Genomic DNA, 27983 nt, shown 5'->3' on the forward strand with positions numbered 1-27983 from the left:
AAAAAGGAATGGGCTGGGTTGTGGCTCAGAGGATGAGCTCTCGCCTTCCATGCATGAGGCACTGGGTTTGATCCTCAGCACCACATAAAAATAAAATAAAGATATTGTGTCCATCTATAACTAAAAAATATTTTTAAAAAAATTAAAAAGGACTGGGGATGTAGATCAGTGGTAAAATACCTTCTGGGGTTGAACTCCTGGGGTTCAAGCCCAGTACCAAAAAAAAAAAAGGAAAAATGAAAGACTACCGTTGCTGCTGCTGCTGCTGCTTTTTTTTTTAGTTTTAAGTGGACACAATATCTTTATTTTACATTTACATGGTACTGAGGATCGAACTCAGTGTCTCAAGCATGCTAAGTGAGCATTCTACCGCTGAGCCACAACCCCAGCCCCTTACCTTTGCTTCTTTATATTGACTTTGCTTCTTTGTCAAAGGTTAGTTGATTATGTGTGGACCTATTTTCTGGACTCTTTATTCAGTTCCTTTGATCTGTTAGTTGTTGAGATTTGTTTTTGCCAATCATACTTATTTTGGTGGAAGAGGTACTGGGGATTGAACTCAAGGACTCCAGACCACTGAGCCCCATCCCCAGCCCTATTTTGTATTTTTTATTTAGAGACAGGGTCTTACTGAGTTCCTTAGCCTCCTCGCTGTTGCTGAGGCTGGCTTTGAACCCATTATCTTCCTGCCTCCGCCTCCTGAGCTGCTGGGATTACAGGCATGCACTGCGCCCTGCTTAATCATACTGTCTTGATTACTGTAGCTTTATACTAAGTCTTAAAGTTATGTAGGGTCAGTGTTCCAATTTTGTTCTTCTCCTTCAGTATTATATTGACTATTCTGGATTTTGTACCTCTCTAAACTTTGTAATCAGTTTGTTGGTATCCACTTGCTATGGTTGGGACTACATTTATAATCTGTATATCAATTTGGAAAAAATCAACATTGTCCCACACATTTGATGTTTCTGTCCATGAATGTGGAATCTCTCTTCATTTATTTAGTTCATTGACTTTGTTCATCAGAGTTTTGTAGTTTTACATCTTGTACATACTTTGTTAGATTATACCTGTATTTATCATTTTAGGGGATGCCAGTATAAATGGTTTTAATTTCATATTAAAAACAGGGATTGACTTTCATATATTAACCTTGCATACTTGATATTATTTCTTTTTTAAAAAATATTTTTAGTTGTAGATGAACAGAATATCTTTATTTTATTTACTTATTTTTATGTGGTGCTGAGGATCAAACCCAGTGCCTCACACATGCTAGGCAATTGCTCTACCACTGAGCTAGAACCCCAGCCCTAGGAATCTTATTAGTTCCAGGAATACTTCTTGTTGGATCCTTCAGATTTTTTATATAGATGATCAGATCATCTGCAAACAAAGACAGTTTTATATTCTTTTCAATCTGTATTCCTTTTATTTCCTTTTCTTTATTCGTTAGTAAGGATAGTTGAAAAAAAGTGATGAGATGGGATATCCGAAGTGTTCTATTCATATGTAAGTTTAACAATAGAGATAATTTTTTATTTAAATTAGATTTTTAAATTTAAATATATTAAAAGTATAATTTCTTTCTCATTTGTACTAGCCACGTTAGAAGTGCTGCTAAGATTCATGTGCCTAGTGACCTCCATATTGGACAGTGGAGGTCTGCAAAAGTCTACTTAGACTACATCAGTAGCTTTAGATTGTTTTTTGATTCCCTAGAGAAGATTTAGTATTCTGTTTCAGGGTTCAAGACTTTTTTGCAGGGTTCTGAGAGACCCGAGGTGGGAAGCGCTGAACGTCAGTATATAGTAGATGCAGGCTTATTTGGTCTTTTTTTGTGTATGTAGGATCATTGCCCACACTGTGCCTGCCATCCCTGAATCCAAAGACCCTTTGTTTCACCCTTTTCTAAGAATAAATTTCCATACTTCTGTTGGAAGATAAAGTAATTTGCCAGTGGCATGGTGGAGCTGGGTTGGGGAATTGGGTTGGGGGTGGATCTAGGGATCATTTTTTTTTTTTTTTTTTGTACTATGGATTGAACCCAGGGGCACTTTACCACTGAGCTACATCCCTAGTCCTTTTTATTTTTTATTTTGAATCAGGGCCTCACTAAGTTGCTGAGGCTGTCCTGGAACTTGGGATCTTCCTGCCTCTGTCTCCTGAGTGCTCAAAGGATCTAATACTTCTTCAGCAACTTTCTTAATCTTATTACTGGTTTTCCAATCCCCACCCCCCATCATTTCCACAGGTATTTGGCACCACTAATTCCTGCACTTTGAAGGTCCTTAAGTGTAATTTGGGTTGATTTTTTTTTTTTTTTTCCCCTTTCCTACTTCTGGTTCAGGACTTTCTTTCTGTGTCTTTGGGTAGAATATTGCCATTTCTTTTAATGCCCCAGCTTCAAAACTGGCTGAAATTTCTTTTGTTCTTTCCAACCTTGTAGGCTCTTTCCTCCCGTTATTTCTTTCTTTCTGAAAATCCCTTTCCTGTAGATTTAGTGGGGTTTTAAGAAGAGGAGAAATTAGATACTTTGGTTTAATGCCATCTTTTACCTAGAGGTTCTTATTTATCTGTAGTCATGAGCTAATTTTGATGTTTTAAAAATTAATTCAGTATTTATGCTTCCTTTAGTGTCTATATTTGTAGTTAAAGGTTTTAGTGATAGTATTTAGTGGAGGACTCCATAGGAGGGACAGGAAGTGAGGCATTACAAGAGTTTGGTTTTCACAGCAGAAAAAAATTGACAGCCAACAAGGAGAGTGGTGAAAGTAGAAGCATTTAGAGGAAGGATGATTAGAGACTATAAAAAAGTTTGGATGTCTGAAGCACAGGGCACAAATACAGCCTCAGTAGGATTTTCTTCCTGTAGTACAGTACTTTTAATTTCTTTACTTCTCATGATCTAGGAACTTCTGCCAAACAACAAATGATACAATTAAAAAAACTAAACAAAGCTGTTTCCAAACACAGTATATACAGAATCTTTGAGGAAAAATACATAGTATAAAATAAGTAAATCATGTGCCCTCAATATACTTTAGCAGCAGGTTTTCATTTCAAATAATTGGGCTTGTTCCTGGGGCCTTTTTTTTGGTTCTGAAACAGAATTTTGCCTATACTGTGCTTCACTTTGTTGGTTGTTGCTGCCCTCTGTTGGACTAGTTCAGAAAATGCAGCTTTTATTCTGAGTCAGTCACTTTTGTGATCCTCACTCCAAATTGAGCACTAAAATATGGATAATTTTTTTTTTAAGGATCAAATATTTCTAATGATGCCCCAGGAAAGTAAGAGAAATGGTGTATCTTCTTATGAAAATGAGTGTTTATTTTTCTTAACTAAAGGCAAGAGTTGGTGATCATGAAATAGAAACCGAAGAATTTGGGGAATACAAAGATTTTTGGGGTTTTGGAATCTGGAGACCTAAGTTCAATACCCAACTCAGCCTCTAATTGTGTGACTTTAATGATTTATTCCACCTGTCTGAGTATCTGTTTCTTCATTGATACAATTAATAGGTAGAACAGACTTTGAGGACTTCTCTAGGGATTGACAATTTAAGGAAGTAGCTTTAGTGTACAGTATTTTTTCATAGGCAATAATAATGACTAAATCTCAGGCTCTGCCCTTAAGGAACATAATCTGTAAGGGTATAAAGGAGGCAACAATTAAAAAAAAGACAATTATAATCTAAAACTAGTGCTACAAGATAGGCAAGTATATATGACTGTGGAAACCTAAGGAAAACTACCTATTCAATTAGAGGAGTTCACAATTTGAGATGTTCAGTCTATGGTCAGCTGGTCCGCTATCTCCATTGCTCTGGGCCCTAGATGAAGCCATTGCATCATGGTGGAAGGGTGTGGCTGAGGGTTGTCTGCTCTAGGAAGCAGAGAAAAGGTAGGGCCAGGGCCACATATACTCAAGGCTATACCATCAGTGAGCTAGTTCCTCCAGTCATGTCCCACTTGTTTTACAGTTACCACCCAGTAGTTCAAATATTAATCTATCAAATGTATTAATTCACTGATGAGGCTACAGCTCTTATAATCCAATGCTTTTACCTCTGAACATTGTTACATTGCCTAACATATGAGCTCTTTGGGGGACATTTATAGATTCAAACTATAACACCCATCTACCCACCCTTGTATTTCCTGTTAAGAAATAGAACATTGTAAGTACTCAGAAGCCACTTTGTCCTTTCCCCAATCACAGCTCTTCTACTCACCCTAAGTAACCACTGTTTTGACATTTGTGATAATCATTCCTTTCCTAATTTTACATCCTAAATAATATAATGTAGTTTTACTTGTTTGTAGGCTCAAGTAAATGAAATAATGATTCAGTAGTATATTTGAGTAGTTACAAGTTCATTCACTTTGCATAATTGTTTTCATTGTATCAATATACTAGTTTATTTGTCCATTCTACCCTTGATAGCCATTTGTATTGTTGTTTTAGATATTTTATAGTATGACTATGAACACATTTCCTCCTACTTTTACATGCACTTTTCAACATAGTATATATGTAGAAAATGATATGTTGAGTTGTAATTTATGTGCACATTTCATAGATAACACTATTTGCTTTTCCTGAGTGGCCCCAGAAGTTTACATTAACACCCACAATATGTAAGATCCTCTGTTGCTGTACAGCGAGATAGACATGAAAGTTTTTGGCAGTCTCGAGAGGGTAAAATGATACCTCATTGTGATTATAAGTTGCATTTCCTTGTTTACTAATGACTTTGGGCACATTTCATAATTATTTGTCATTGAATTTAGAGTATGTTCAGTTCTCCATCTTACTTTTTTTAAGAGTCATATGTTAGTGTTCTTCAAATTCTTTCTACTACTGACCTAAGGGACTGTGCTAAATACATTGGCAGAAATTTTTTAGGTTGTGGAAAGTAGCTTAGAGTCTCTCAGTTTATTTTTCTTCCCTTTTTCCCCCAACCCATCTGGTGTTTGGGAAGTGTCTTGGCATTTCACTGATCTCTTTTCTCTTATTCCTCCTCTTTCCTATTTCCTAGACTTTGAAGCGGCTCATGGCAGATGAGGTAAGGAAATTTTGTTTGGCATGTGCATGTTCTTATACTATAATATTTACTGGTTTCCATAAATTTGACTTTCTTTAACTTATAATGGTGATGTGGGAGCTAATTTCAGAGCACCCTAAGGCTTTTTCCTAACCCTTTGCTCTATGTTTGGCTCATTGCATGCATTTCCTTGGCACACTGATTAACTTCCAAAGTTAGGCATAGTCTTTAAACTCTAAGCTGATTTGCAGTTTAGATGCCACTCATATCACTTGAAATTCCGCAATGCTTGAAGATGGTTACTGTTACTTTCAAATGGGTTAAGCTGATAAATGCAGCTTATTGGTTACTCTTCTAAATTTGAACATCTGTACTTGAGGTCTGAGGAATAGTTTGTTAGCATTTGTGTGGCAGAGAGATGGCATATATACCTTGAAAGGACAGTGTATTTTTTCCTGACTAGATGTCATGCGAAGGGGATTTTGAAGAACATATATTGAACTTTAGTTGCGTTAAACCCAAGTTCCTTGGAATGTGAAAAAGAAGAAGAGAGGGCTGGGGATGTGGCTCAAGCGGTAGCGCGCTCGCCTGGCATGCGTGCGGCCCGGGTTCGATCCTCAGCACCACATGCAAACAAAGATGTTGTGTACGCCGATAACTAAAAAATAAAAATATTAAAATTCTCTCTCTCTCTCTCCCCGTCTCTCTTTAAAAAAAAAAAAAAAGAAGAGAAAGATTCCTGCCTTTAAGGCATTTACTTATTTATCCTGTATGACTTAATATCTTAAAATCTATGGTCATATTTTACTTCTTCCTTTTTTTTTTTTTTTTTGGTGCTATTAGGGATCAAACCCAGGGCTTTGGGCATGCTAAGCAAATGTTAACCAGAGCCACATCTCCAGCTCGTCATACTCACCTCTCACAGGGAGAAATTTTCTGGACACCTGGCCACATTTATTATTAGGAAACAAAGAGAACTTTATTGAGATAGTTTTATACATGGGGTACTTTTAGTTTTGTGCTGCTAGAGGTCTTAGAAATGGCAGAACACTATGAATTGTGATATAGAGTATGTGAAAAATGAGTAAGTAGTGGATGAAATGTGTTTAAACTCTAGAAATATGAGAACTTTTAGTTGTGGCAGGTTGTTTTTTGTTTTGCTTTGTTTTTTTTTTTTTTTTGTCAATTCCCCTTATTAAATTTGAGATGCCTAAGGTGGGGGTGAATAGCTGGGGAAATAAGATCAAACCTGCCTTTTATAGAGAAACTTGAAGTCTTTATACTGTAGTCCTCTTATCTCTGGATAGAGATGAGAGTAGAGTCAGTATGATAAATTAGGAGGAAAATTGATATCTTCTTTTCATGTTAGAAGAGTATTGAACTATTCATGAGCCAAAGGAAACCATGCATGTGAAAGAGATGAAAGGATTGGTTATTTGTTGTGTAGTTTGTTGTATAAATGAAAATGAGCACTAATAATACTTTTTTCTGTTTCTCAGCTGGAGAGATTTACTAGCATGAGAATTAAGAAGGAGAAGGAAAAACCCAATTCTGCTCATAGAAATTCTTCTGCCTCTTATGGGGATGACCCAACAGCACAGTCCTTGCAGGATATTTCTGATGAGCAAGTTCTAGTTCTCTTTGAACAGATGCTGGTAAGTTTCCCACCTCAAAATGTTATTTTTCCTAAAAATGTATATATGAGCATGGTGGGGGTTTTGTTTGTTTTTGCTTTTTTAAAAAATGGATGGTCCCCTTAATCAGCCCTTATTTTAAAGCATTTTAGGCTTTAATATAAAGAATAGCCACATTTATATCTGAAGAATTTTTATCAGTCATAATAGCTTAAATCTTTAGGAATCCTGAAAGCATATTTATTCAATAATCATTTATTGTACTGAACTCATCACTAAGTGTAATAAGCGTTAAACACTTAAAAACTTGTAATGAATTTAAGGCAATTATATTTTTCTTTTTTTCTTCCTCTGCTAGCTGGATATGAACCTGAATGAGGAGAAACAGCAACCTTTGAGAGAGAAGGACATTGTCATCAAGAGGGAGATGGTGTCCCAGTACTTGCACACTTCCAAGGCTGTGAGTCTTGGGGCAGGTACCCATGACATGGGAGACTGCCCTTAGTTTGGACCTGTTTATTTTGTTAATTTTATATAACATTTTATGTCTGTGTCAATTGTGTTTTATTCCATTACATAAGCCTACTCTTTTTTTTTTTTTTTTTTTTAACACTCTCATTTGAGTTACCACTCTTTTTTTCCCCTCCTTCAGTAGTGGGGATTGAACCCAGGGCCTTGCAAATGCTAGCAGGCACTCTACCACTCAGAGCTACATTCTCCCAGCATTTTTTCAGAATTTTATTTTAAGCAAGGATCTTGCCAAATTGCTCTGGCTGGCCTTGCACTTGAAATCCTTCTGCTTCAGCCTCCTGTAGTTTGTGCCACACATTCAGGCTGAGTGACCATTCTTAAATACTTTTTGCATGATATAAACTTTCATGAAGTATAAGAAATGGGATGAACAATTCTGAGTCTCACATAATTTGTGGTCTGATAGATTTCTGCCCCTCATGTTATTTAAACTGTATTGACTAATATTAGCCCCCAGTTTATGACTATGTCAGTGCTTAATTTCTCTGTATGCCTCCTATCCAGGGCATGAGCCAAAAGGAGAGCTCTAGATCTGCCATGATGTACATTCAGGAGTTGAGATCAGGCTTGCGGGATATGCCTCTGCTTAGCTGCCTGGAGTCCCTTCGTGTCTCTCTCAACAACAACCCTGTCAGGTGAGGGTTCTGAGGAGTTAACAGGAGTAGGAACCCAACAGTAGAGTTTACTGGTGTGATTGAAGATCAAAGGAGTCGGGAAATATAAGGATGATCTGAATTGGGAATAAAGAGTTGATCATAAATAAGAAGTAATATTTATTGATTTGATATTGCATTGTCCCTGTCTTTTTCTTATAGTTGGGTACAAACATTTGGTGCTGAAGGTCTGACCTCTTTATTAGACATCCTCAAACGACTTCACGATGAGAAAGAGGAGACTGCTGGGTAAGAAATTCCAGGTCTTTGCATCCTCAAGGTGGAGGGTTATAGGGTTATAGAATAATAACAGTTAAATGTATAGACTAGGAGCATATACTGTTAGCTGAGAATGGTTTTTGTTGTGGGGTGACCAGTGGATGAATGATGATCATAATTATAGGCAAAGGATGAGGAACTTGGAATTTCATGATGAATGAGATATATACACTTAAGATTACTTATCTCCCCCTTTTTCAGTCTGGAAGTAGGATCTGATTTTCTCCAGAGTGATCTAGTCTGGGTCATATCCCATATGGTGTCTTAAAATATACTTGATCAGCTTGGGACTACCTTTACAACAGTCTTCGTGATTGGAATAATTTGGGAATAACGTGGACTGTGTTAGGCTACCTTGGAAACCAGACTGAGCCAAAGTGACCTCTTTACCTCCTAGACTCTTTCTGAGACAAAAATAATACAGGGCCAGGACCTCCTACATGTACCTTCTCAGATTTGAAATCTTTTAAGTAGTGGGGCAAGCATCAGGATGTTATCCTGATAGAATTTAGCACTTAGAAGCCTAGAAAGAGTTAAAGGATAAGTTATAATGTAATAATAAATTCTTGGATTACAGCCAAAGGTCTTTTATGATGGGGATCCCTCTTCATCTACTTACTTGTGTCAGTGTTTCTGGGCTAAGTGCTGTGTGCTGGACTTTACTTGGCTATTAGTTGGAGATATTCCTAAGATCCTTATTTGCAAGGTTAAAAAGTCAATTGGGAAAGGGATGTAGAATAAAGAGACTTCACTGATTATGTCTTCTACATACAGGAGCTACGATAGCAGGAACCAACATGAGATCATTCGCTGTTTGAAAGCTTTTATGAACAACAAGGTAAGATTTTTTTTTCCCCTTCTCCTTCCAGTCCTCATCTGGACCTCCATTTGTTCTCTTCTCTTGGCAAACCCCAAGTGGAAGTAGAAAAATGAGGTTGTCCCTTTTAGTACTGAATCTGTTATTCATTGCCACATGTACATATTTCCATGGACCTTTTTTCCCAGCTCTAATTTGTTTCAGAATGTAATCTATAATTATTCTCTTGAATTGGGATACTATAAAGAATGGTGGCACACCATTATAAAGGTATAGTGGCACACACCTGTAATCCCAGCATCTCAGGAGGCTGAGGCTGAAGGATCGAAAGTTCAAAGCCAGCCTTAGTAACTTAGCAAGGCCCTAAGCAACTTAGCAAAAGTCAAAGATTCCAATAAGCTACCAGAAACTACAAGAGAAGGCATGAAACATTCTCCCTCAGTCTTCAAAGAAACAAACCCTGCTAACATCTGATCTTGGACTTCTAGCCAGAACTGTGAGACAATAAATTTCTGTTGTTTGAGATACTCAAGAATGGGGATATAGCTCAGTGGTAAAGTAGTCTCCTGAGTTCTGGGATTGCAGGTAGGATTACAGGCATGTGCTATCTTGCCTAACTGATGCTGTTATCTTTAAATCTCCTTCTCTGTTTTTGTCCTACCAGTTTGGAATCAAAACCATGTTGGAGACAGAAGAAGGAATTTTACTGCTGGTCAGAGCCATGGATCCCGCTGTTCCCAACATGATGATTGATGCAGCTAAACTGCTTTCTGCTCTTTGTATTCTACCACAACCAGAGGACATGTATGTGATTAGAGTTACTTCTTTTGTCCATTCTCATTTTTATCATCTGTTTAGTGTAGAGGAAAATTGAGTTGTTTAGATATTCTCTTGGTCTTAAATACTAGCTAAGACCGTATTTCTTTTGTTTGTTTATTTATTTTGGTACCAGGGGTTGAACCCAGAGGCTCTCAACCACTGAGCCACATCCCTAACCCTTTTTAACTTTTTTTACGTTGAGACAGGGTCTCACTAAGTTGCTTAGGGCCTCACTGAGTTGCTGAAGCTGGCTTTGAACTTGCATTCCTCCTTCCTCAGTCTCCTGAGCCACTGGGATTATACATGTACCCCACTGCACTCAGCAAGACCATATTTCTTATCAGAAGTGAACACTGAGAATCTTTTTTTCCTAGTACTAGAGATTAAATCCAGCAGTGTTATATCACACGTTACATCCCCAACCCTTTAAATTTTTTATTTTGAGAAAAGACCTTACTAATATTGCTCAGGTTGGCCTTGAATTTGTAATCCTCCTACCTCAGCCTCCTAAGTAGCTGGGATTATAGGCATGTACCACTGTGCTAAGAATTTTAATATAGATCGCACATTCCTAATCTGAATACCCAAAATGCTCCAAACTGAAACTTTTTCGAGTACCATCATGACATCCCCAAGTAGAAAATCTCATACCATAAAACTTTATTTTGTGCACAAAATTATTTAAAGTATTATTTTGAAATTAACTTCATCTATGTGTATAAGGTATATATGAAGCATAAATAAATTTTGTGTTTAGACTTCTATCTATCTCATTCCTAAGATAACTCTCGTATATACTTAAATATTTCAAAGTCTGAAAAAATCTGAAATCTGAAACATAAGGTCAAGCATTTCAGTCCATCTGTATTTAGGAAAGATTCCTATCCTCAGTGTGCCATTGGTCATCAGGGTATCTGTTGCCTCTGCATTAATGTCTGTTTTGCCCAGGACATTTTTGTTTTGTTCTGTTTTATGTACTATTTTGTTAATTCAGAATTAGCACAATATTATCTTAAAAATTCAAATGAAGAAATATATAAAGTAAAATTTAACATCCTCTTTCAACCACCAAGTCCTATTCTACAGAAATTACACTGTTAATGGTTTTTCAAAGCACAAGCATATTACATTTTCTTGATTTTGGATCATCTTCTCCCACCCCAAAAGAGGTGAGGAGTGATGGTTTATGTCTGTAAAACCAACTGCATGTATAGAATAGATTTTTTTTTTTTTTGAGAACGGGTTTAACAAAAGTTAAATCATGCTTTTCAGCTTGTTTCTTTTTATTTATTTAACAGTACTTCTTTGTCAGTATTTATAGATTTATCTTATTATATTTAATGGCCATTTAGCATATTATGTATGTCCCATAATTTATTTAATAACACTCCCATTGTTAGACTTTTAGGTGGACTAAATCAGGTTCTGGTTGTTGGTCTAGGAGATAAGAATTTTGCTATTAAAAATTATGCTATAAGAAATATCCTTATACATATTTTCATGTTTACATCTAATAGGTTGTAACTTATCTTTAGAAGTAGGCTAAACATTGTGTGCATTAGACCTTGAATAGTACTATTAAATGTCTCTCAAAAAGTTGAACCAATTTATAACTCATAATATGGGTCTTTAATTTGGTATTCATGGATAGGAGTCCTGGATTGGATTTTAGGAAATAGATTTTTCTGAAGAAATGGCTTATAGTTTTTAGCAGATTCTGACTCCTGTTCTAGGAGTGACAAGAGATAATTGGAGAAATCTAAAGCATTAATGATGCTTTCTAACTGGTCTGTGCCCTGTGTTATTTACCCATAACGTGTTAGAGCACCTGGCAGGACCCTCCCTTTCCTTTTTCTTGAGCAGGAATGAAAGGGTTTTGGAGGCAATGACAGAAAGAGCTGAGATGGATGAGGTGGAACGTTTCCAGCCGCTGTTGGATGGATTAAAAAGTGGGACCTCCATTGCACTCAAGGTATACCCCTTGAAACTAAGCCCAAGATTAGAATTCAAGATGGAAAGACCTCATCTTATGTGGAGTATTTTCCAACAATATATTTTACATTTGAAAAATTGTTCTGAAGGGAAAATGATACAACCTTTTCTCTAAGAAGTCAAAGAAAGAACTTTCTTCATTGTGAGATTGAAAAAAAGCAAGATATCTATTTGTACATTAGTAAAACCAAGGTTTTCCAATAACATATACTGTCATATCCTTGGAATCATTTATATTTCTGAGGTCTCAAGGCCTGTGTTCAACTAGGTTTCTGCTGTAGTAGAAAGGTTGTTCCCATAGTTTTTGTATAACACCTTCTGGGTTTTATTTGGGAGTCCTGGAGTGCATGTAAAGAGGATGGAGTCTTGAGCTGTAGTAGTTACCATTGACATAGCTACTGAACTTTTTTTTTTTTTTTTTTTTTTTTTTAGGTGGGATGTCTACAGCTGATCAATGCTCTCATCACTCCAGCTGAAGAACTTGACTTCCGAGTTCACATTAGAAGTGAACTGATGCGATTAGGGCTGCATCAGGTGTTGCAGGTAAGAGACAACACTTCATTAGAAAGTCTGGGCTGGTTCCTTCCTGCTCTTACAGCCTCAGTCATTCCCAGGATTACTGGTTTTAAACTTAAAAACCAAGTTGAAAGGTGTTGGTTTCTAGCCACATGAGACACTTTTGGATTCCCTCACTTCTACTTTTGTTATTGACAGGACCTTCGAGAGATTGAAAATGATGATATGAGAGTGCAACTAAATGTGTTTGATGAACAAGGGGAAGAAGATTCCTATGATCTGAAGGGACGGCTAGATGACATTCGCATGGAGATGGAATATCCTTTTGTTCACTGGACAGAGTCTTGGGACAGATGAAACATTCATTGCATTCAGTTACAGACCCTCATATGGAATGATCTGGGAGATGATTCAGTACAAGGCATGAGGCTGATGTGTCTTCTCAGTAAATAAGGCATGTGTCTTTTTATTACTGTTGGGTTTATTTACTTCAGTATAGACTAGGGAAGTCAATAAAGGTGGTCTGAGCGTTGTTCAACATGGACAGCCATCAAAATCACTTTAAACTTCCTAGAACATGATAGCTTAGCCCACTGAGATGTAGAGCTGACTTTAGATATGTTTGGGCTGAAGGATTAATTTGGTTAACTATTAGTATGTGCCACAAGGGACTTTGAGGTAGTTGTATTTTTAGTTTCTGTCTACTGCTTGATCTTTAAGCCAAGTACTAGGAATTCTCAGTCCCTTTAAAGTACTATCCTTAACCAAAGGAACTTAAAGTTTCTGGTAATATTAATGGGAGGAACAGCCATTATTAAAGTAGAAGTGGCATCTTGTTTCTTTTCCTTTATTTCTCCCAAAACTGAGCAAGCCATCTGTCCAATACAGTTTCTAAATTTTTGCTTTCCTTAGCCTGTTCCTTTTCCACTGACTTTAGCGAAGTCTTCCAGATTCTATTAAACACAGTGAAGGACTCAAAGGCAGAGCCACACTTCCTGTCCATTCTTCAGCACCTGCTGTTGGTCCGAAATGACTATGAGGCCAGGTAAGATGGTGTGCCTATGGGAAGTTTTGAATATGAGCTTAAATGGAAAGAGCAGAATCCTAAAATTCAAAGACTGTCCTGTAAAAGGAAAAAGAAGAGAAAGAAAGACTGGATTCTGGTTTATTAGTCACAGATGAAGCCATCAGTAACCCCTTTAACCCAACTGAAAGGCATCCCTGTGGAAAAGGCCAGAGTATATAAATTGAAATACCTTTCCCACCAAAGAAGAAAAATAAACAATAAACAATAAATAAATAAAATACCCTTCCTTTTGGAAGGGAGTAAATAGGGTGAGGATAACAAAGGGAGTTTGTAATTTAAAATCTTTCTTGTTACCTGGAAGTGGAAATTCAACAGTAGCACTGTTCATTATAGAGAGGGATCAAGCCTGAACATTTAAGTGGGAAAGTATTGGCACTTGGAGGCAGATGGAAAGAACTTTTTTCCCCCACAGTGCTAGAGGTTGACTCCAGGACTTTTACATACTCTGCCACTGAGCTACATCCCCTCCCCATAAGAAGTTGATTATCTGGAATAGGAAGGGTGGGAGCTGACATGAAAGAAGGGGGATTTCTTACAGCACGGCAGAGGTGCTTCCATTAACTTTACGAAAAGTTCTTTTTTAGAACACATATCCTTAAGTCTTTCTATTGTCAGTTTACTTTTCTTGATCCTGAATACTTCTGAAAATTATCCTTTGACTTCCATTTGATAACTCTGTCTGTTCTGATTCTTCTGCAGACCACAGTACTATAAGTTGATTGAAGAATGTATCTCCCAGATAGTTCTTCATAAGAATGGAGCTGATCCTGATTTCAAATGCCGGCACCTCCAGATTGATATCGAGGGATTGATTGGTTAAGTATACTCTTCTATCCAGTTCCTTAAAGCATCCATTGCTTTTACTTTTCATTTTGCATCTTTCTGTCAATGATAATTTCAGAGAAGAAATCTTTCTGTTCCCCAGATATTTCCATTTTTGTCCTTTCTTAGGTCATAACCAACATCTTTGTTAGGAATGTACAGTCCTTATGTTTAACATATTTCTACATAAATCTAACATCCTGTCCTTTCTCATACATCAGTTTTTTGTAGGGACTTCACCTATCATCTGTGATACTTGCTGGTTTCAGAGTTTCATAAATATAATTCAGGCATTCTTCATGCCACCCAGCATGTTAGCCTTGCTTTGCATTGAGAAATTATAGGTTGAACTTATCTAAAAGTCCTATTTCTTGGACTAGTGCTGAACAGTAAGGATAATACAGATACACCAAAGAGCAGTCTTCTGTCTATTTGGTTATTAAAAGGCTTAGGAATGAGAAGGAAACCAAGACAACTGGGAACTTCATTTACTGACCTTTTTTCCCCCCCAGATCAAATGATTGATAAAACAAAAGTGGAGAAATCTGAAGCCAAAGCTACAGAGCTGGAAAAAAAGGTGCGTTTGTGGGATCAGTGGTAGACTACCTGCCTAGCACTCACAAGGTCCTGAGTTTGATCTCTAGCTTTATGCCCCCACCCCCAAATTGTTTTATCCACTTTAAAGTATATCTTTCTTTTGAATGAGGGTTATTATTTTTCTAACATGCAAGACAATTTTTGTTCATATTTGAAAATACTCAGCATCTAATAGTCTTTAGGTTACATCTTTTCAGTATAGGTTAGTCATTGGAGTAGGGGTTAATGGATGTGAACAGGAGGAGCTGAAGGTGAGCTTGCACAGCCCTTGAAGGACAGGAACGATAGATGATACTATGGAATAATAGTGATGGCACTTTCAGATTTGTTTGGCATCTCAGGTCTCTTATCCCTAGAATAATAGGAACTGGAATATGTTTGAGTTCTCTTTTTCTCTTTGATTGTTAAGGACTCCTATTATAGTTGATAGATTTTTATATTCTAGTGACTGTGGAATCCTGGAGACCCCTTACTAGTAGGTTGGTTAAAGATCTTTCAAATCTTAAGATTTTGTTTTGTGTTTTTCTAAATACAATCTTTTTTTTTTTTTAATATTCATTTTTTAGTTGTAGTTGGACACAATACCTTTATTTTATTTATTTTTATTTGGTGCTGAGGATCAAACCCAGGGCCTCACACAAGCAAGGTGATCGCGATCGCTTTACCACTGAGCCACAACCCCAGCCCAGGGTTTTGTTTTGTTAAACTGTGAAAGTAGGAAGACTATTAAAGGATCTTTAGTTCTCCTGTCTTTTATCCTTGACTTTAAGGCCAAAATTATAGTGCTTTTTCCCCCCATATATTGCCTGATATATAGAGTTAGTGAACTCTGCAGAGCAAGTACTGGCACAAAATACCAATTTATGGGGAATAACACGTGGGCTTCTTAATTGGATGAAGAGTTTTTGGGGAGCCTAATTGCGAACCTAATTGCTTTCTTCATTAGCTGGACTCAGAGTTAACAGCCCGACATGAGCTACAAGTAGAAATGAAAAAGATGGAAAGTGACTTCGAGCAGAAACTTCAGGATCTTCAGGGAGAAAAGGATGCACTGGATTCTGAAAAGCAACAAATTGCCATAGAGAAACAAGACCTTGAAGCAGAGGTGTCCCAGCTCACAGGAGAGGTAACTTCTGAGCAAAGGACTGTTACTGCTATCAGCTCACGTCTTGGGACAGGAGCCAGTCATCTCACTCCTAGGGAGGTGGCAGCTAATAGATAATGTAGTTAAATGGTGCATATCTTAAAAATCATTTACTGCTTTTAGTTTTGTTTGGGTAGTAAATAATATATACAACAAAACATTTAGAAAACATAGAAAAACCAAGAATAAAATGAGTTACACAATTCTACCCATAAATAAAGGTAATAGACTTCTAATAAATTTTTAGGAGTAAAAATTAAACTCTTTATTTGTTAGTTTTCCCTTATTTTAATCATCAGTGGACAGAGTTATCCTCACTGTAGTTTTATAAATATTTAAGTGATCTGTAATATCTGATTTTTTGATCACTTATGTAGTTCTATAATTGCCTTATAGCACCTTGGATATAACTAGAATATTTTATAATATTTTATTATATTTTATTTGCTTGACCTCTGCATTTTATAATCAGAGTTAAACTAAGAGTTGAAGTTGTGTTTTTTACTACAAAGCATACTCAGCTAAGAACATGAATTGAGTTCTGGGTTTGGCTTTGTCACTAAATGGCTGTGTAACTTTAGGCAAATCATGTAGACTGTTGAACTCCTCCCAGTCCTTCCATATGTAAAATGAGAAATTTGGGTTAAGTAGTTTCTTAGGTTCCCCCGTAGTCCCTGAAATGGGGTGACAAGTATTCTTATAAGTGTTGTTTCTGTAGGTTGCCAAGCTGTCAAAAGAACTGGAAGATGCCAAGAAAGAAATGGCTTCTCTCTCTGCCTCAGTTGTTGCTATAGCTCCTTCTGTTCCTAGTAGTGCCACTGTTCCTCCTGCCCCTCCTCTACCTGGTGACTCTGGCACAGTTATTCCACCTCCAGCCCCTCCTTTATCAGGAGGGGTTAGTATACCACCCCCACCTCCTCTTCCTGGAGATGCTACCATTTTTCCTCCTCCACCTCCACCTGCTCCTCCTTTGCCTGGAATTGTTTGCATCCCTCCACCCCCTCCTTTGCCTGGAGGTGCTGGCATCCCCCCTCCACCTCCCTTGCCTGGAGGTGCTGGCATCCCCCCTCCACCTCCCTTGCCTGGAGGTGCTGGCATCCCCCCTCCACCTCCCTTGCCTGGAGGTGCTGGCATTCCCCCACCACCTCCATTGCCTGGAAGTACTAGCATCCCTCCACCACCTCCCTTACCTGGGGGTGCTTGCATCCCCCCACCTCCTCCCTTGCCTGGAGGACCAGGAATGCCACCTCCCCCTCCTCCTCTTCCTGGTGGTCCTGGAATCCCTCCACCACCTCCATTTCCTGGTGGCCCTGGCATTCCTCCACCTCCACCTGGAATGGGTTTGCCTCCGCCTCCTCCCTTTGGATTTGGGGTACCAGCAGCCCCAGTTCTGCCATTTGGATTAACTCCCAAAAAGATTTATAAGCCAGAGGTGCAGCTCCGGAGGCCTAACTGGTCTAAGGTGAGAGTTTCTATTCATTTCATCAGTAAATTTTTTTAAATTTTTAAATTTTTTTGATATCAGGGATTGAACCCAAGGGCACTTAACCACTGAGCCACATCCCTAGCCCTTTTTTATATTTTTTATGTTGATACAGGGTCTCACTGAGTTCCTTAGTGCCCCATTGAGTTACTGAAGCTTGCCTTGAACTTGTGATTCTCCTATCTCAGCCTCCCAAGTTGCTGGGATTACAGGTGTGTGCCACTTTGTGGCAAGCGGCGCTATTAATAATTACTCAGAGGCAGATTGTCTTTAAATGCAAGCATATATTCGATCACACCAAACATTAGATATAAACAATTAATGTAAATGGTGTTGGGTGTGCTGGAGCACCCCATCTAGCATTCAGTGTAAACTAATTAAATACTATAAGCAAATCACACAATCCTAGGGCAACCACGAGCTCCAAAATACCTCTGAAACCACACAACTTCTCTTAGCCAAAGAGCAGATGTTGTCCTTGTATCGTGCTTCTCTCCAGCCAGTGGCTGGACATTGGGGAATAGTGGAGTCATTTCAGGCAAAGACTGCAAGGCGATGTCCCAGGAGCAAAATTCTTCAATGTGACAGGATAAGCCATTTAAATACAGTTCTAAATTGGTGGTGTACGTTGGTGATTGGTTACACCCACTGAAAGTCAATGTCCATTGGTTTTGTCCAGTGAGGTGATGTAATTACAGCTGGGTATGTTCTTTGTGCATGTGCATGGAGCTATACTCCCTATCAATTATAACCAGTCATTGCTAAGCATGCCTATGGCTAGTGCCCCTTAAAGCTCTTTATCAGTTGCAAGCAGACATGACTAAGCAGTTCAATGGCTGCTGTTCCTTATGGCCAGCAACTTAGTGAGTTCCAGCATGTCTATGGCAGGTGCTCCTTACAGCCACCATATCCAATTCATCAGATCTTAAGAAATCACTTCAGGGCTGGGTGTAATGGTACATACTTATAATCTCAGTAGCTTGGAAGGATGAGGCAGAAGAATAGAGAATGGCAAATTCAAGGGCAACCTGGGCAACCTCAGCAATCTAGAGAGATCCTGTCTCAAAATAAATTATAAGGGCTAGGGATGTAGCTCCTCGGTAAAGGGCCCCTGGGTTCAATCCCCAGTACCAAAATCATTTCAATTTCCTGCTTTGTATTTTGTGCATGGGTAGGCTTCCCTTCATCATGGCTCTCATTTATCCACCTTCAAGTTCCACTTCTGCTTATGTTTATTCAACATGTCCTGTATTTCAGACATTATCCTGGAAAGTTCTGTGAGCTTTGACTCTGAATTTATCCTAACTAAACTTATTCTTAAGCTAAAAACAATTTTTTTGTTTTGCCTTTTCTTTGAGGATATGAGTACCGTGACAGTTGGACAGTAGACACTAGTAATTTCACCAGTCTGCAAATGACTGAAATTGAGCTGTTTCACTCTCACTCCCAAGAAAAGAGTTATACACAGACCATGCAAACATGGCTCATAATGTGTTTGAGATTCCTATAATTTTTGAGTTAGCCTTTTTCTCCCAGAAACTAAGTTAAAATGAAGTTAGGCATATGGATTATTAAAATATAGAGTACTTCTGAACTTGAAGATTTGGGATAAGAAGGAGGAAGAGTAGCATAACCAAATCTAGTTCTTGAATAATCACCAGTGAACAAACTGGAAACATCATCTGATCCCACCACAGATTACAGCTGTTATCTGTGTTTTAGGTTAGTCTTATTGGAGTAAAAGGTTGTTGATAACTAGCTAGATGCTTCTTTTGCATCTTCATTAGTTTTCTAGGATGGAAAGTTTAGGCCTCAGATTAGTAACTCTTTAACCCCTCCCTGCCTGTATCCCCACAGTTTGTGGCTGAGGACCTTTCCCAGGACTGCTTCTGGACAAAGGTGAAGGAGGACCGCTTTGAGAACAATGAACTTTTTGCCAAACTTACTCTTACCTTCTCTGCCCAGACCAAGAGTGAGTACCTTCCTCTTTAATGTCAAGGTCTAGTATAGTGCTTAGGTGTCACTTAAGTTAAATTTCCCATTCTCTTCCTAGATTCCTCATTCTCTTCCCTTCCCTGGGTTAGAGGGGAAAGAGAGTGTTGGGTAGAAGAGAGATGGGTTTTCCTAATCAGAACAAAATTAGATGTGTTTACTGGATTGGGGAAAGAAACCTGTTGCATGTAGGCATTCTGTGTCAGTATAACTTGTGGGAATATAAGATTAAGCTTTCAGAAGCTCAGTTTGGGCCTGTTTTGATGGTACTCTTGAATGAACCGTTGTACTGCCTTATGGTGCCATTTCCATACTTGAGTACTTAATCCAGTAAGGATTGGCGAGAGTTTTAACAGGTTGGGTGGCTGAGCGATAGTCTATGATAATAAAACACAATGTGTAATCTCTTTCTATTTTTTTTTCCAATATCTGATGCTTACTTCTCCTTCACCGTTCGCTCCTGTAGCTTCCAAAGGTAAGAATACAGAAGAGCCTTTTATTTGGGTCTCTTGAGTATTAGAGAGAAAAAATGAAACAAATGTAACAGATTTTTCTCTTTAAAAAACTGATACCAGGGCTGGGACTGTAGCTCAGTGGAAGAGCGCTTGCCTAGCATGTGTGAGGCACTGGATTCGAACCTCAGCACCACATAAAAATAAACAAATAAAATAAAGTCTTGCTGTCCATCTACAACTACAAAAACTGATATCAAAGATTAAGACTTAATTTCTTTTTTTGCTAGATTTTTTTTTTTCCCTAGAGTTCCAAAATACCAGTAGCTATGGTGTTGACTATAGGGAAAAAGTTATTTTAAGTTAAAGCTCTCACATACTGTTCTTTCTTTGGAAGGTGAGGGACAATTTAAGTAAGTATTATCACCATTACCTTACATATATATGTTGCATTTTACAGTTTTCAAAGTGCTTTAACACTTTTACTACCCCATTTAAACTGCAGTGAAGCCTTATGAGACAGGTAGATGTGTATAGTCTCTATTCTGTAGCATATATAGACAGCTTTCCCATTGACTTACAGTTCATTGTTTCTATAGTAAACTCTTATCTTTTTTTAACCTTCATGTCTTCCCTCTATTTTTATTTATTTTTTGGTACCAGGGATTGAACCCAGTGGTTAACCACTGAGCCACATCTCCAACCCTTTTATTTTTTTGAGACAGGGTCTTGCTAAGTTACTCAAGGCATTGCTGAGTGACTGAGGTTGGCTTTGAACTTGTGATCCTCCTGCCTCAGACTCCTTCTTTCATTTTAGAAGAACTGATCCACTTTGTTATCTTCACTTTCTAATTCTTGTGATTTTGTTCTGCTTTATGATGGGACACTTCTCATTTCCTGAGAGACCCAATATTTGAAAGATTTTGTCATGTATCACAATTACAGACTAATAATTTTGTATTTCCCTCATTAGTTAGCATTATTATTTACTTGAAGGTTAATCATGACACTAGTGATGAAAATTAAGAGCAACTTTGGCATATTTCTTTTCCCTGTTTCCTTCTATCCCAGGAAGTAGCATTTTTAAAAACAATTATTATTTTTAGTTAGGAACCAGGTTGCACTTTGTTCTAATAAGGAACCTAACAGAGTGCTAGGCACCTTTGGTCACTCCCAGTTATATGTGTGTTTCTGTCATAGAAGTGAAAGATCACAATGTTCAAGCCTATCCTTTTTCCTATCATTCAAGGCAAAGTGGCCATTTCTTCTGACATTTATCACCTTCCATGCCAAAGTCTAGCCTTAGGAAATTACTTCTACACTCTTAGTTAAAAAAACATGGTGGTGACCACTTATACTGCTCTAATTTATTAACAAAGAGTAGTTGACAGTAAAAGTCAAAATCAAATGATTTTTTTTATCCTTGTGTTGGTGTTTAGAATTTATCCCTTTCTTGTACTTGGGCTCTGTGCTCTGAGAGCCACTGCAAATACACAATAACTGGACCCCTTTTTTGTCTCCATCTTTCTTTTATTTTGTACGTTTGTATTCTTATTGATTTTAATTGGGGTTTCTGCAGTTTATTGGTCATCTTTGACATTAATTTCATTATGAATTGATATGTATTTGAACAAACAAGACCTCATCTTTTGTTATTTTCAAAAACATAACCCAAACTCTTTAGTACTCCATTAGCCTCCAGCTTCTGCCTAGGAAAATACTTTCTATTCATTGAAATTTCCTAGCAGCTTTGGCTTTAAAAAGAAAAAAAGTATTTTTAGGAATTTCTATCTTATCATCCATTCTTTGTTGTTTTTTTTTTTTTTGGCAGGGGCGATGGGGGTCAGTTACTGGGTATTGAACTCAGAGGCACATGACCACTGAGCCACATCCCCAGCCCTATTTTGTATTTTATTTAGAGACAGGGTCTCACTGAGTTCTTAGTGCCTTGCTTTTTGCTAAGGCTGGCTTTGAACTTGCAATCCTCCTGTCTCAACCTCCTGAGGCATTGGGTAATAGTCATGCTCCACTGCACCCAGCATTCTTTATCATTCATTCTTTTTTAAAGAATAAGTATAGGGCTGGGGATGTGGCTCAAGCGGTGGCGCCCTCGCCTGGCATGTGTGCGGCCCGGGTTCGATCCTCAGCACCACGTACAGACGGAGATGTTGTGTCCGCCGAGAACTGGAGAAAGGAATGAATATTAGAGAATTCTCTCTCTCTCTCTCTCACTCTCTCTTTTAAAAAAAAAAAAAAAAAAAAAGAATAAGTATAAATTAGTCCACTTAGTTTAGTTTATTAGTGGTATCAATTTTTCATGTAATAATAATTACCATTAATGAATTGCTACTATTTTGATGAAGGACATTTCTAGCTGGTCTTTATAAATCTCTTTAATTGAAGTTACAACTTTCCGGTGTTACTCTGGCATACTGTTTTAATTTCCCAGTCTTTTCAGTAGGAAGCATTTGAGAAGGTGTTCTTGAAAATTACTAAATCTTGAGCAGTTTTCCATAAATGATAAATTTTAATCATTTTAAAAAATTCTGGGATCGATTTTTTTTTCTGTCATTAGTGCTTATTGTTTGCCCACTTCTTAACAGTTATTTGCAATACTTAAATGCAATAATACATTCTTCTTTTTATCAGCCATGTAGCTATGAATGTTTTTAATCATTTCTTCCCCTTTTAAAAAATTATTTCTTTGGATTTTCAGTCTTTTATTGACTCCATGTTATCTATCTTTTTCTTCTATGTTTCTCTACTTTTCCTTTTATTTACTTCCTAAGTCTGTAATGATGGAAGAAGTATTTGAATGTTAGGTTTTGTTTTAATGTCCCTCTTGAGGACAAAATGGCTTCTTTGATTTATGTATGGGTGTGAAGTGGAATATGGAGATGCTGCATGTGGATCTAGAGCCTCATATCATACTTGTTGTGATTGTGATAACTAATTTCCCCTGTTTTCTTGAGTTTTGGTACTAAGGCATACAAACACAAATGATTCCCAGGTTACTCCCTTCCCGAAAAATATTTTAGAAAAAAAGACTTTGGGCTTCTCAGAGTTTAAATGTTTGCCAGAAAAGAAATTTCAGGTTCTCAAAACTTGCAAAGTAAAGACTTAAAGGAATCAGAGCTCCTTAATGTGACAAGGTTTACTTTGCTTTCAGTACTTTATGTGTCTCTAGTATAAGTATTTCAGAAAAAGACCTTATACTTCATTCATTTTAAAAGTCATTCTTAAATACTGAACTAGTTTAGGTTTCTTTTCTCTTCCTTTTCTTTTTCTTCTTTTTTTTTTTAAATTTCATTTTAATTTTTGGTGGTGCTGAAGATGAAACCCAAGGCCTTGCCCAAGCTAAGCATTCCCCCTACTATTGCACTGCACCCCAGGCACCAGTTTAGTTTTAATATTGAAACCATTGTCAGTTACCAAGTCTCTCATTTGCAGTTTTAACATTGATGAAAAAATAATGATAGGTTAACTCTCATTATTGCACTGCAGATATTTCAGCTTTCAGATGAAGTAGCAGAGACATGGGTTAAACGTATTTTTCAAGACCATATAGTAAGTGCCAGAGCCAGGGTTCAGACTCTAGACTGACTCCAAAGATTTTTCCTAGGGTTCTGCTTTCCAGAAGTGTATGTATTTGTCCTAGGAGCCTTTGAAAGGCTAGATCCAGACAAGAGCTGCAAAAGCTTTCACCAGCCACTTAATTCCTGTAAGCACAGATGTCCTTGAATTGGCAATGACTTAAGAGTAGAAAAAAGGAAACAAATTAAATTAGGGCAAGTAAACCAGATCCTGGATAGTTAGGGTTATAGAAGAGAAGAGTATATTCTACTTATAGTGTATTCAGCTCTAGCAAAACTAGCCTAAAACTTGAAGAAAGTAAAACATGCATATCTAGTACAGTAGAAGCACTGCTTAGGTAATTTCAGCCCAGTGTATAGCTGCCAGTGTTAATGAGGAAGTTATTGAGACACTTGTTTTCATCATAATTGCATTATTTCCTCACTTGCTTGCTAAACACAACTTTCTGCTATTTGTTAAATATGCTTCTTATCCCCCATATGTTTTATTGGTACCTAAAATCTCCCATATACCTACTGGCTTTTCTAAGAGTGGATATTGAAGAAACAACTACCCCACTCTGTATATCTGCCTCCTATGGTCAAAGGTGCCTCCAGACATGGCTTCAATAAGGTTTCTTACTAAAAGAAGAGTTAAGAGACAGAACTGGTCCTAGAATTTATAACAAGTTCTCTTACACATTATTTTTCTCTTGAGAATTAGTCTTGTATTTCTGAACTCTTTAACTTCTATAAGTCAGGAATTTAGTTACTTAGTTAATTTATTCCCTTCTGGGGAATATAGTAAATTCAGATTTGATAGACAGCACCATAAAACTTAGTCATTCTCACTTTATCACTTTCCTGTGACAGCAAGGAATCTTATATGACGGACTTGTTGACTCTGCTTTTGAATTCCTTGGAAACATATCTAGTAGTTAAATTTTATTTTCATCTTCTCCAAGGGAGCATTTTCATCATTGTTATAACCTCGGGCAGGTCATTATTTGTATGTACAAGATAAATTTTCTTTCTGCTTTCCTTCTGTCTCTGTCTTTTTCTTTTGAACCATAACAGGGTGAGTGATAACTAATGGCCTAAGTATAGAGATTGTTCTTCATAAGAGGAAGTATTCCTTCTTTTTAAAACCTTTTTAACTCATAAGGTTCAAATGTCCTCTCTTAGTAGGTGTAAAATGGACAATATGGAGAATGAAATACATTATGGGAACTGTGAGCATGAGAAACAGTTCTCTAAGTGTTTGATGACAGTAATTTAGGAAGAAAAACTCTGGCTAAAAAGTAAGATCTTGGCCAAGAGTTGATAATTTCATTTAAAAGAACCAATATTCTAGTTAGCATTTGACTGTTTCCAGATCCTAAGGTTTGTGCTGTTGTCTCAGAAGTGAAAACTGTTGGCAACAACAGGTAGGTTTACCTGTCTGTCTGTTGCTCTTAACTCTCTTGGTTCAGGATTCAGACTTGAACCAAGTCATTACCAATAACTGCAGCGCTTCTACAGTCTCAATTTCATATTACACATACCTGTTCTACATTTTTATCTTGTTCTCTTGTAGTATCTTGACCCACAAAATTATTTAGCCCCATGACACTTACAATCTCTTCTTCACCTCCTTGATGACTTCTCTCTTCTCACCTAAAAATCCATGGTTAATCATTATAATAATCATTCCCCTGGCATTTTCTTCCATTATTTCTCTTTTATTTCATCATACACACCTGTAGTTATAAAGCTCTGAATGTGACTGGAGAAAACCACACAACTGGTCTTCCTTGCTATGCTTTCTTCCAGAATATCAAATGCTCTTTTTTTTTTTTCCCCCTAATTCATTGTCTATTCTTTCTCCTGGATCTCCTCTGCCCAGTTTGTGAGGTTGCTTGGACCTTGATAATTTCGATTGCCAGGCAGTCATTCTGTAAGCATTTCTAATCCATTCAATTCTTGGTTCTTTTAAATGATTACTTAACACCTTCTCTCCTCAAAGACCCAGCATCTCCCTCATCCTTATTCTCAGTTGAGAATGTTTTATTTGTACTTTACTGGGAAAACTGAAGCAATCAGAAGAGGAACTTCTAGAGACTTTTAGATCTTTTTCCTATTTCTCTGTTGTCTTTCCTGTAACTGCCATCCTATCTAAAGGCAGTTCCTGGACTAACATGATATCTTCATTTTAATTAATGTATTGAATATACTGAAAATACAAAATAAAAAAAAACTATCCTCTCCCCAAAGTGACTGTGATTAACTACACATTTTATATGCATACATCATTCTAAAAAGTAGTTAAGATTTAGTTCAAATGAGAAAATATGGGAAATTTTTAACCAGAATGTTACTGGAAAATTTATGAATCAAGTCAGTTAAAATATAAAATTACAGAAATGTGAGGGTATATACACTTTATTTTTAAAAAGTGTATGCTAGGCAAGCGCTGTACTGCTAAACTACGTCCCAGCCCTTCATTTCTGTTTTTGAAGTTTTATTTTGTCTTCTTCATTATTTGTGATGGATAGTTATATTCCACTCTCTGAATAATACAACTTAAATGACTACTCCCTCATTGAGAATTTAAGTTTTCAATTTTTTGAATTATAAGCAATGCTGCAGGAAACATATTTCTTTGTATACTTTTGTTTGTGCACAGTAATTTCTTAAAAGTAAAGTTTCTGGACCCTGATCACTGGATATAGGATTATACTAATTTACACTTCCACCAAAAAATAAGAAATTATTTATCAAAGTGTCTGATCAGGGAAAATGATATCTTGTTTCAGTCTCATCTCTAATATGATTGCATCAAAGGGTTTTCTTGATACATTGACTTTTCCTCATCTATAAATGAGATAAGGGAACTTAAGGATAGAACTTTTCAATTCTGAACTCATGCTGTTACTGGTCCCCCCTACCCCCTTTCCTTTTTCTTTGCAGTAGCTACCTTTGGTATTATTTTTCACCATCTCAAATTCATTTTTACAACTTTCTGGGCTCTTATTTCGTTTGTTTTGGTCAGATTTTCATTCTATGTGCACTGAGGGTCAGGCAATAGTTGCTGCTGCTTTCTTACAAGCAGTGTTTTGGGGATCTAGATTTACACTAGGGCAAAACTTTAAAACATTTGCTTGATGGCTGTTGATGTAGTTTCCACTAGACACTTACTAGTGGAGATTTAAGGAAAGGTGTCATCAGATAAAGATAATTAAACTTTAATTCCTTCTAAACTGGAGGAATCTGATATATTTATCTGCAGCAGTGTGTTCTTTTCCTTTTCGCCACCAGATGGCACATGGAGCTCTTCTATTTTAGATGTGTCATTGTTACGTTGGGTAATGATGCAGTCACGTTAGAGAGAGGCACTGTCTATTAGTTTCAAGTACAACTGTTTAGGACACTGCCCTCTACCTGCCAGGAAAATTATTTGGAGGACTGATAAACAGTAAAATTAAAGCAGGAAGCTATTATTTTTACAAAGAAATTTTGTTATGGTGCAATTAGGTTTTTGGTTGACTTTTTTGGGTTTTTTTGCAGCTAATATTTTTTTATGGGTACAATATTAGTGTTCTTCTGGGGGCCCTGAGGCTGGAGAATATTTTTTTAATCTGATAGCTTCATGAAATCATAGCCTGCCTTTCAGAGTGCTTAAATAAAGGGTAGTATTTTGCCACCTTGGTAGTTCATTATTTATGTGTTTGTGATCTTATTATAACACATTCATAATACCATATCTGTTACAGTTTTTGCTGAAGAGCTATATCAAACACATAATTGAACTTACCCACTGATTATATATCGTAATTTGTTAGCTCCTCACTGTCTCAAGATAATGCCATTTAGAGCCTCTTTCTAACCAGCCATAGTTTGGTTTGTACCTGCATTGTATATTATAGATATACAGGAAACTTTATTTTTTAAACCCAGGTGCTATCTCCCATGATCTGCAGATTCCAGATTTAGTTTCTGACAAAATATCCTTTTAGATATTGAAACCATCTAGGATGATCAGTATTGCATTAACTTGAATGTCTGTTTGTACTAGTAATTCCCAGTCTTTACTGTGCATAAGGATTACATGAGGAACAAGTTAGAAATATAAATTTCTGGACTCCACCTTCCAAAGAATACAAGCACCCCATGCAATTTTGCTATAGATAAGCAAATATGCCTTGATCCATCGTTTAATTACCTCTTTTTCTGTTTTCTGACTCTTTGCCATAGGCTACAGATTGCTTTCTACTTTTTCTCTTAATAGCATTTCTATGTCTTTATCAGAGTAGATATGTGCTATCCTTTTTTGGGGGGAAGTGACTGGTACTGGGGGTTGAACTCTGAGCCTTGCATGTGTCAGGCAAGAATTCTATCATTGAGCTATAGCCCTAGCCCTATCCTTATTCTTATAAAGGTCATTTGAGATCAGTTAGGAAACAATGTAACATTTTCTATTAACTGCTAGCATTCTGGAGAACTGTCAGAGGTACTTGTTTTTACAGAATTCTTTTCTCACTAACTTCCCAGCCAGATCTTAAAAGCC

At 37.2% G+C, this 27983-nt stretch overlaps 1 protein-coding gene across 2 annotated transcripts in view; it reads left to right on the forward strand.

The window, feature by feature from the left end:
* Nucleotides 1-27983, forward strand: part of Diaph1 (diaphanous related formin 1) — a 95108-nt gene that overhangs the window by 22667 nt on the left and 44458 nt on the right. The window contains exons 2-18 of one of the 2 annotated variants that reach the window (XM_076856821.2): nt 5042-5068; nt 6547-6702; nt 7040-7141; nt 7717-7847; nt 8028-8114; nt 8919-8982; nt 9626-9765; nt 11644-11752; nt 12205-12315; nt 12487-12605; nt 13217-13333; nt 14075-14190; nt 14710-14774; nt 15741-15920; nt 16657-17400; nt 19279-19393; nt 19880-19888. In XM_076856821.2, coding sequence (XP_076712936.2) covers nt 5042-5068; nt 6547-6702; nt 7040-7141; nt 7717-7847; nt 8028-8114; nt 8919-8982; nt 9626-9765; nt 11644-11752; nt 12205-12315; nt 12487-12605; nt 13217-13333; nt 14075-14190; nt 14710-14774; nt 15741-15920; nt 16657-17400; nt 19279-19393; nt 19880-19888 — 2392 coding nt within the window. The remainder of the gene's footprint in view (nt 1-5041; nt 5069-6546; nt 6703-7039; nt 7142-7716; nt 7848-8027; nt 8115-8918; nt 8983-9625; nt 9766-11643; nt 11753-12204; nt 12316-12486; nt 12606-13216; nt 13334-14074; nt 14191-14709; nt 14775-15740; nt 15921-16656; nt 17401-19278; nt 19394-19879; nt 19889-27983) is intronic. The other variant, XM_076856822.2, reaches the window with a different exon arrangement.

The sequence above is a fragment of the Callospermophilus lateralis genome, chromosome 5 (assembly GCF_048772815.1).
Source record: "Callospermophilus lateralis isolate mCalLat2 chromosome 5, mCalLat2.hap1, whole genome shotgun sequence".
NCBI lineage: Eukaryota > Metazoa > Chordata > Mammalia > Rodentia > Sciuridae > Callospermophilus > Callospermophilus lateralis.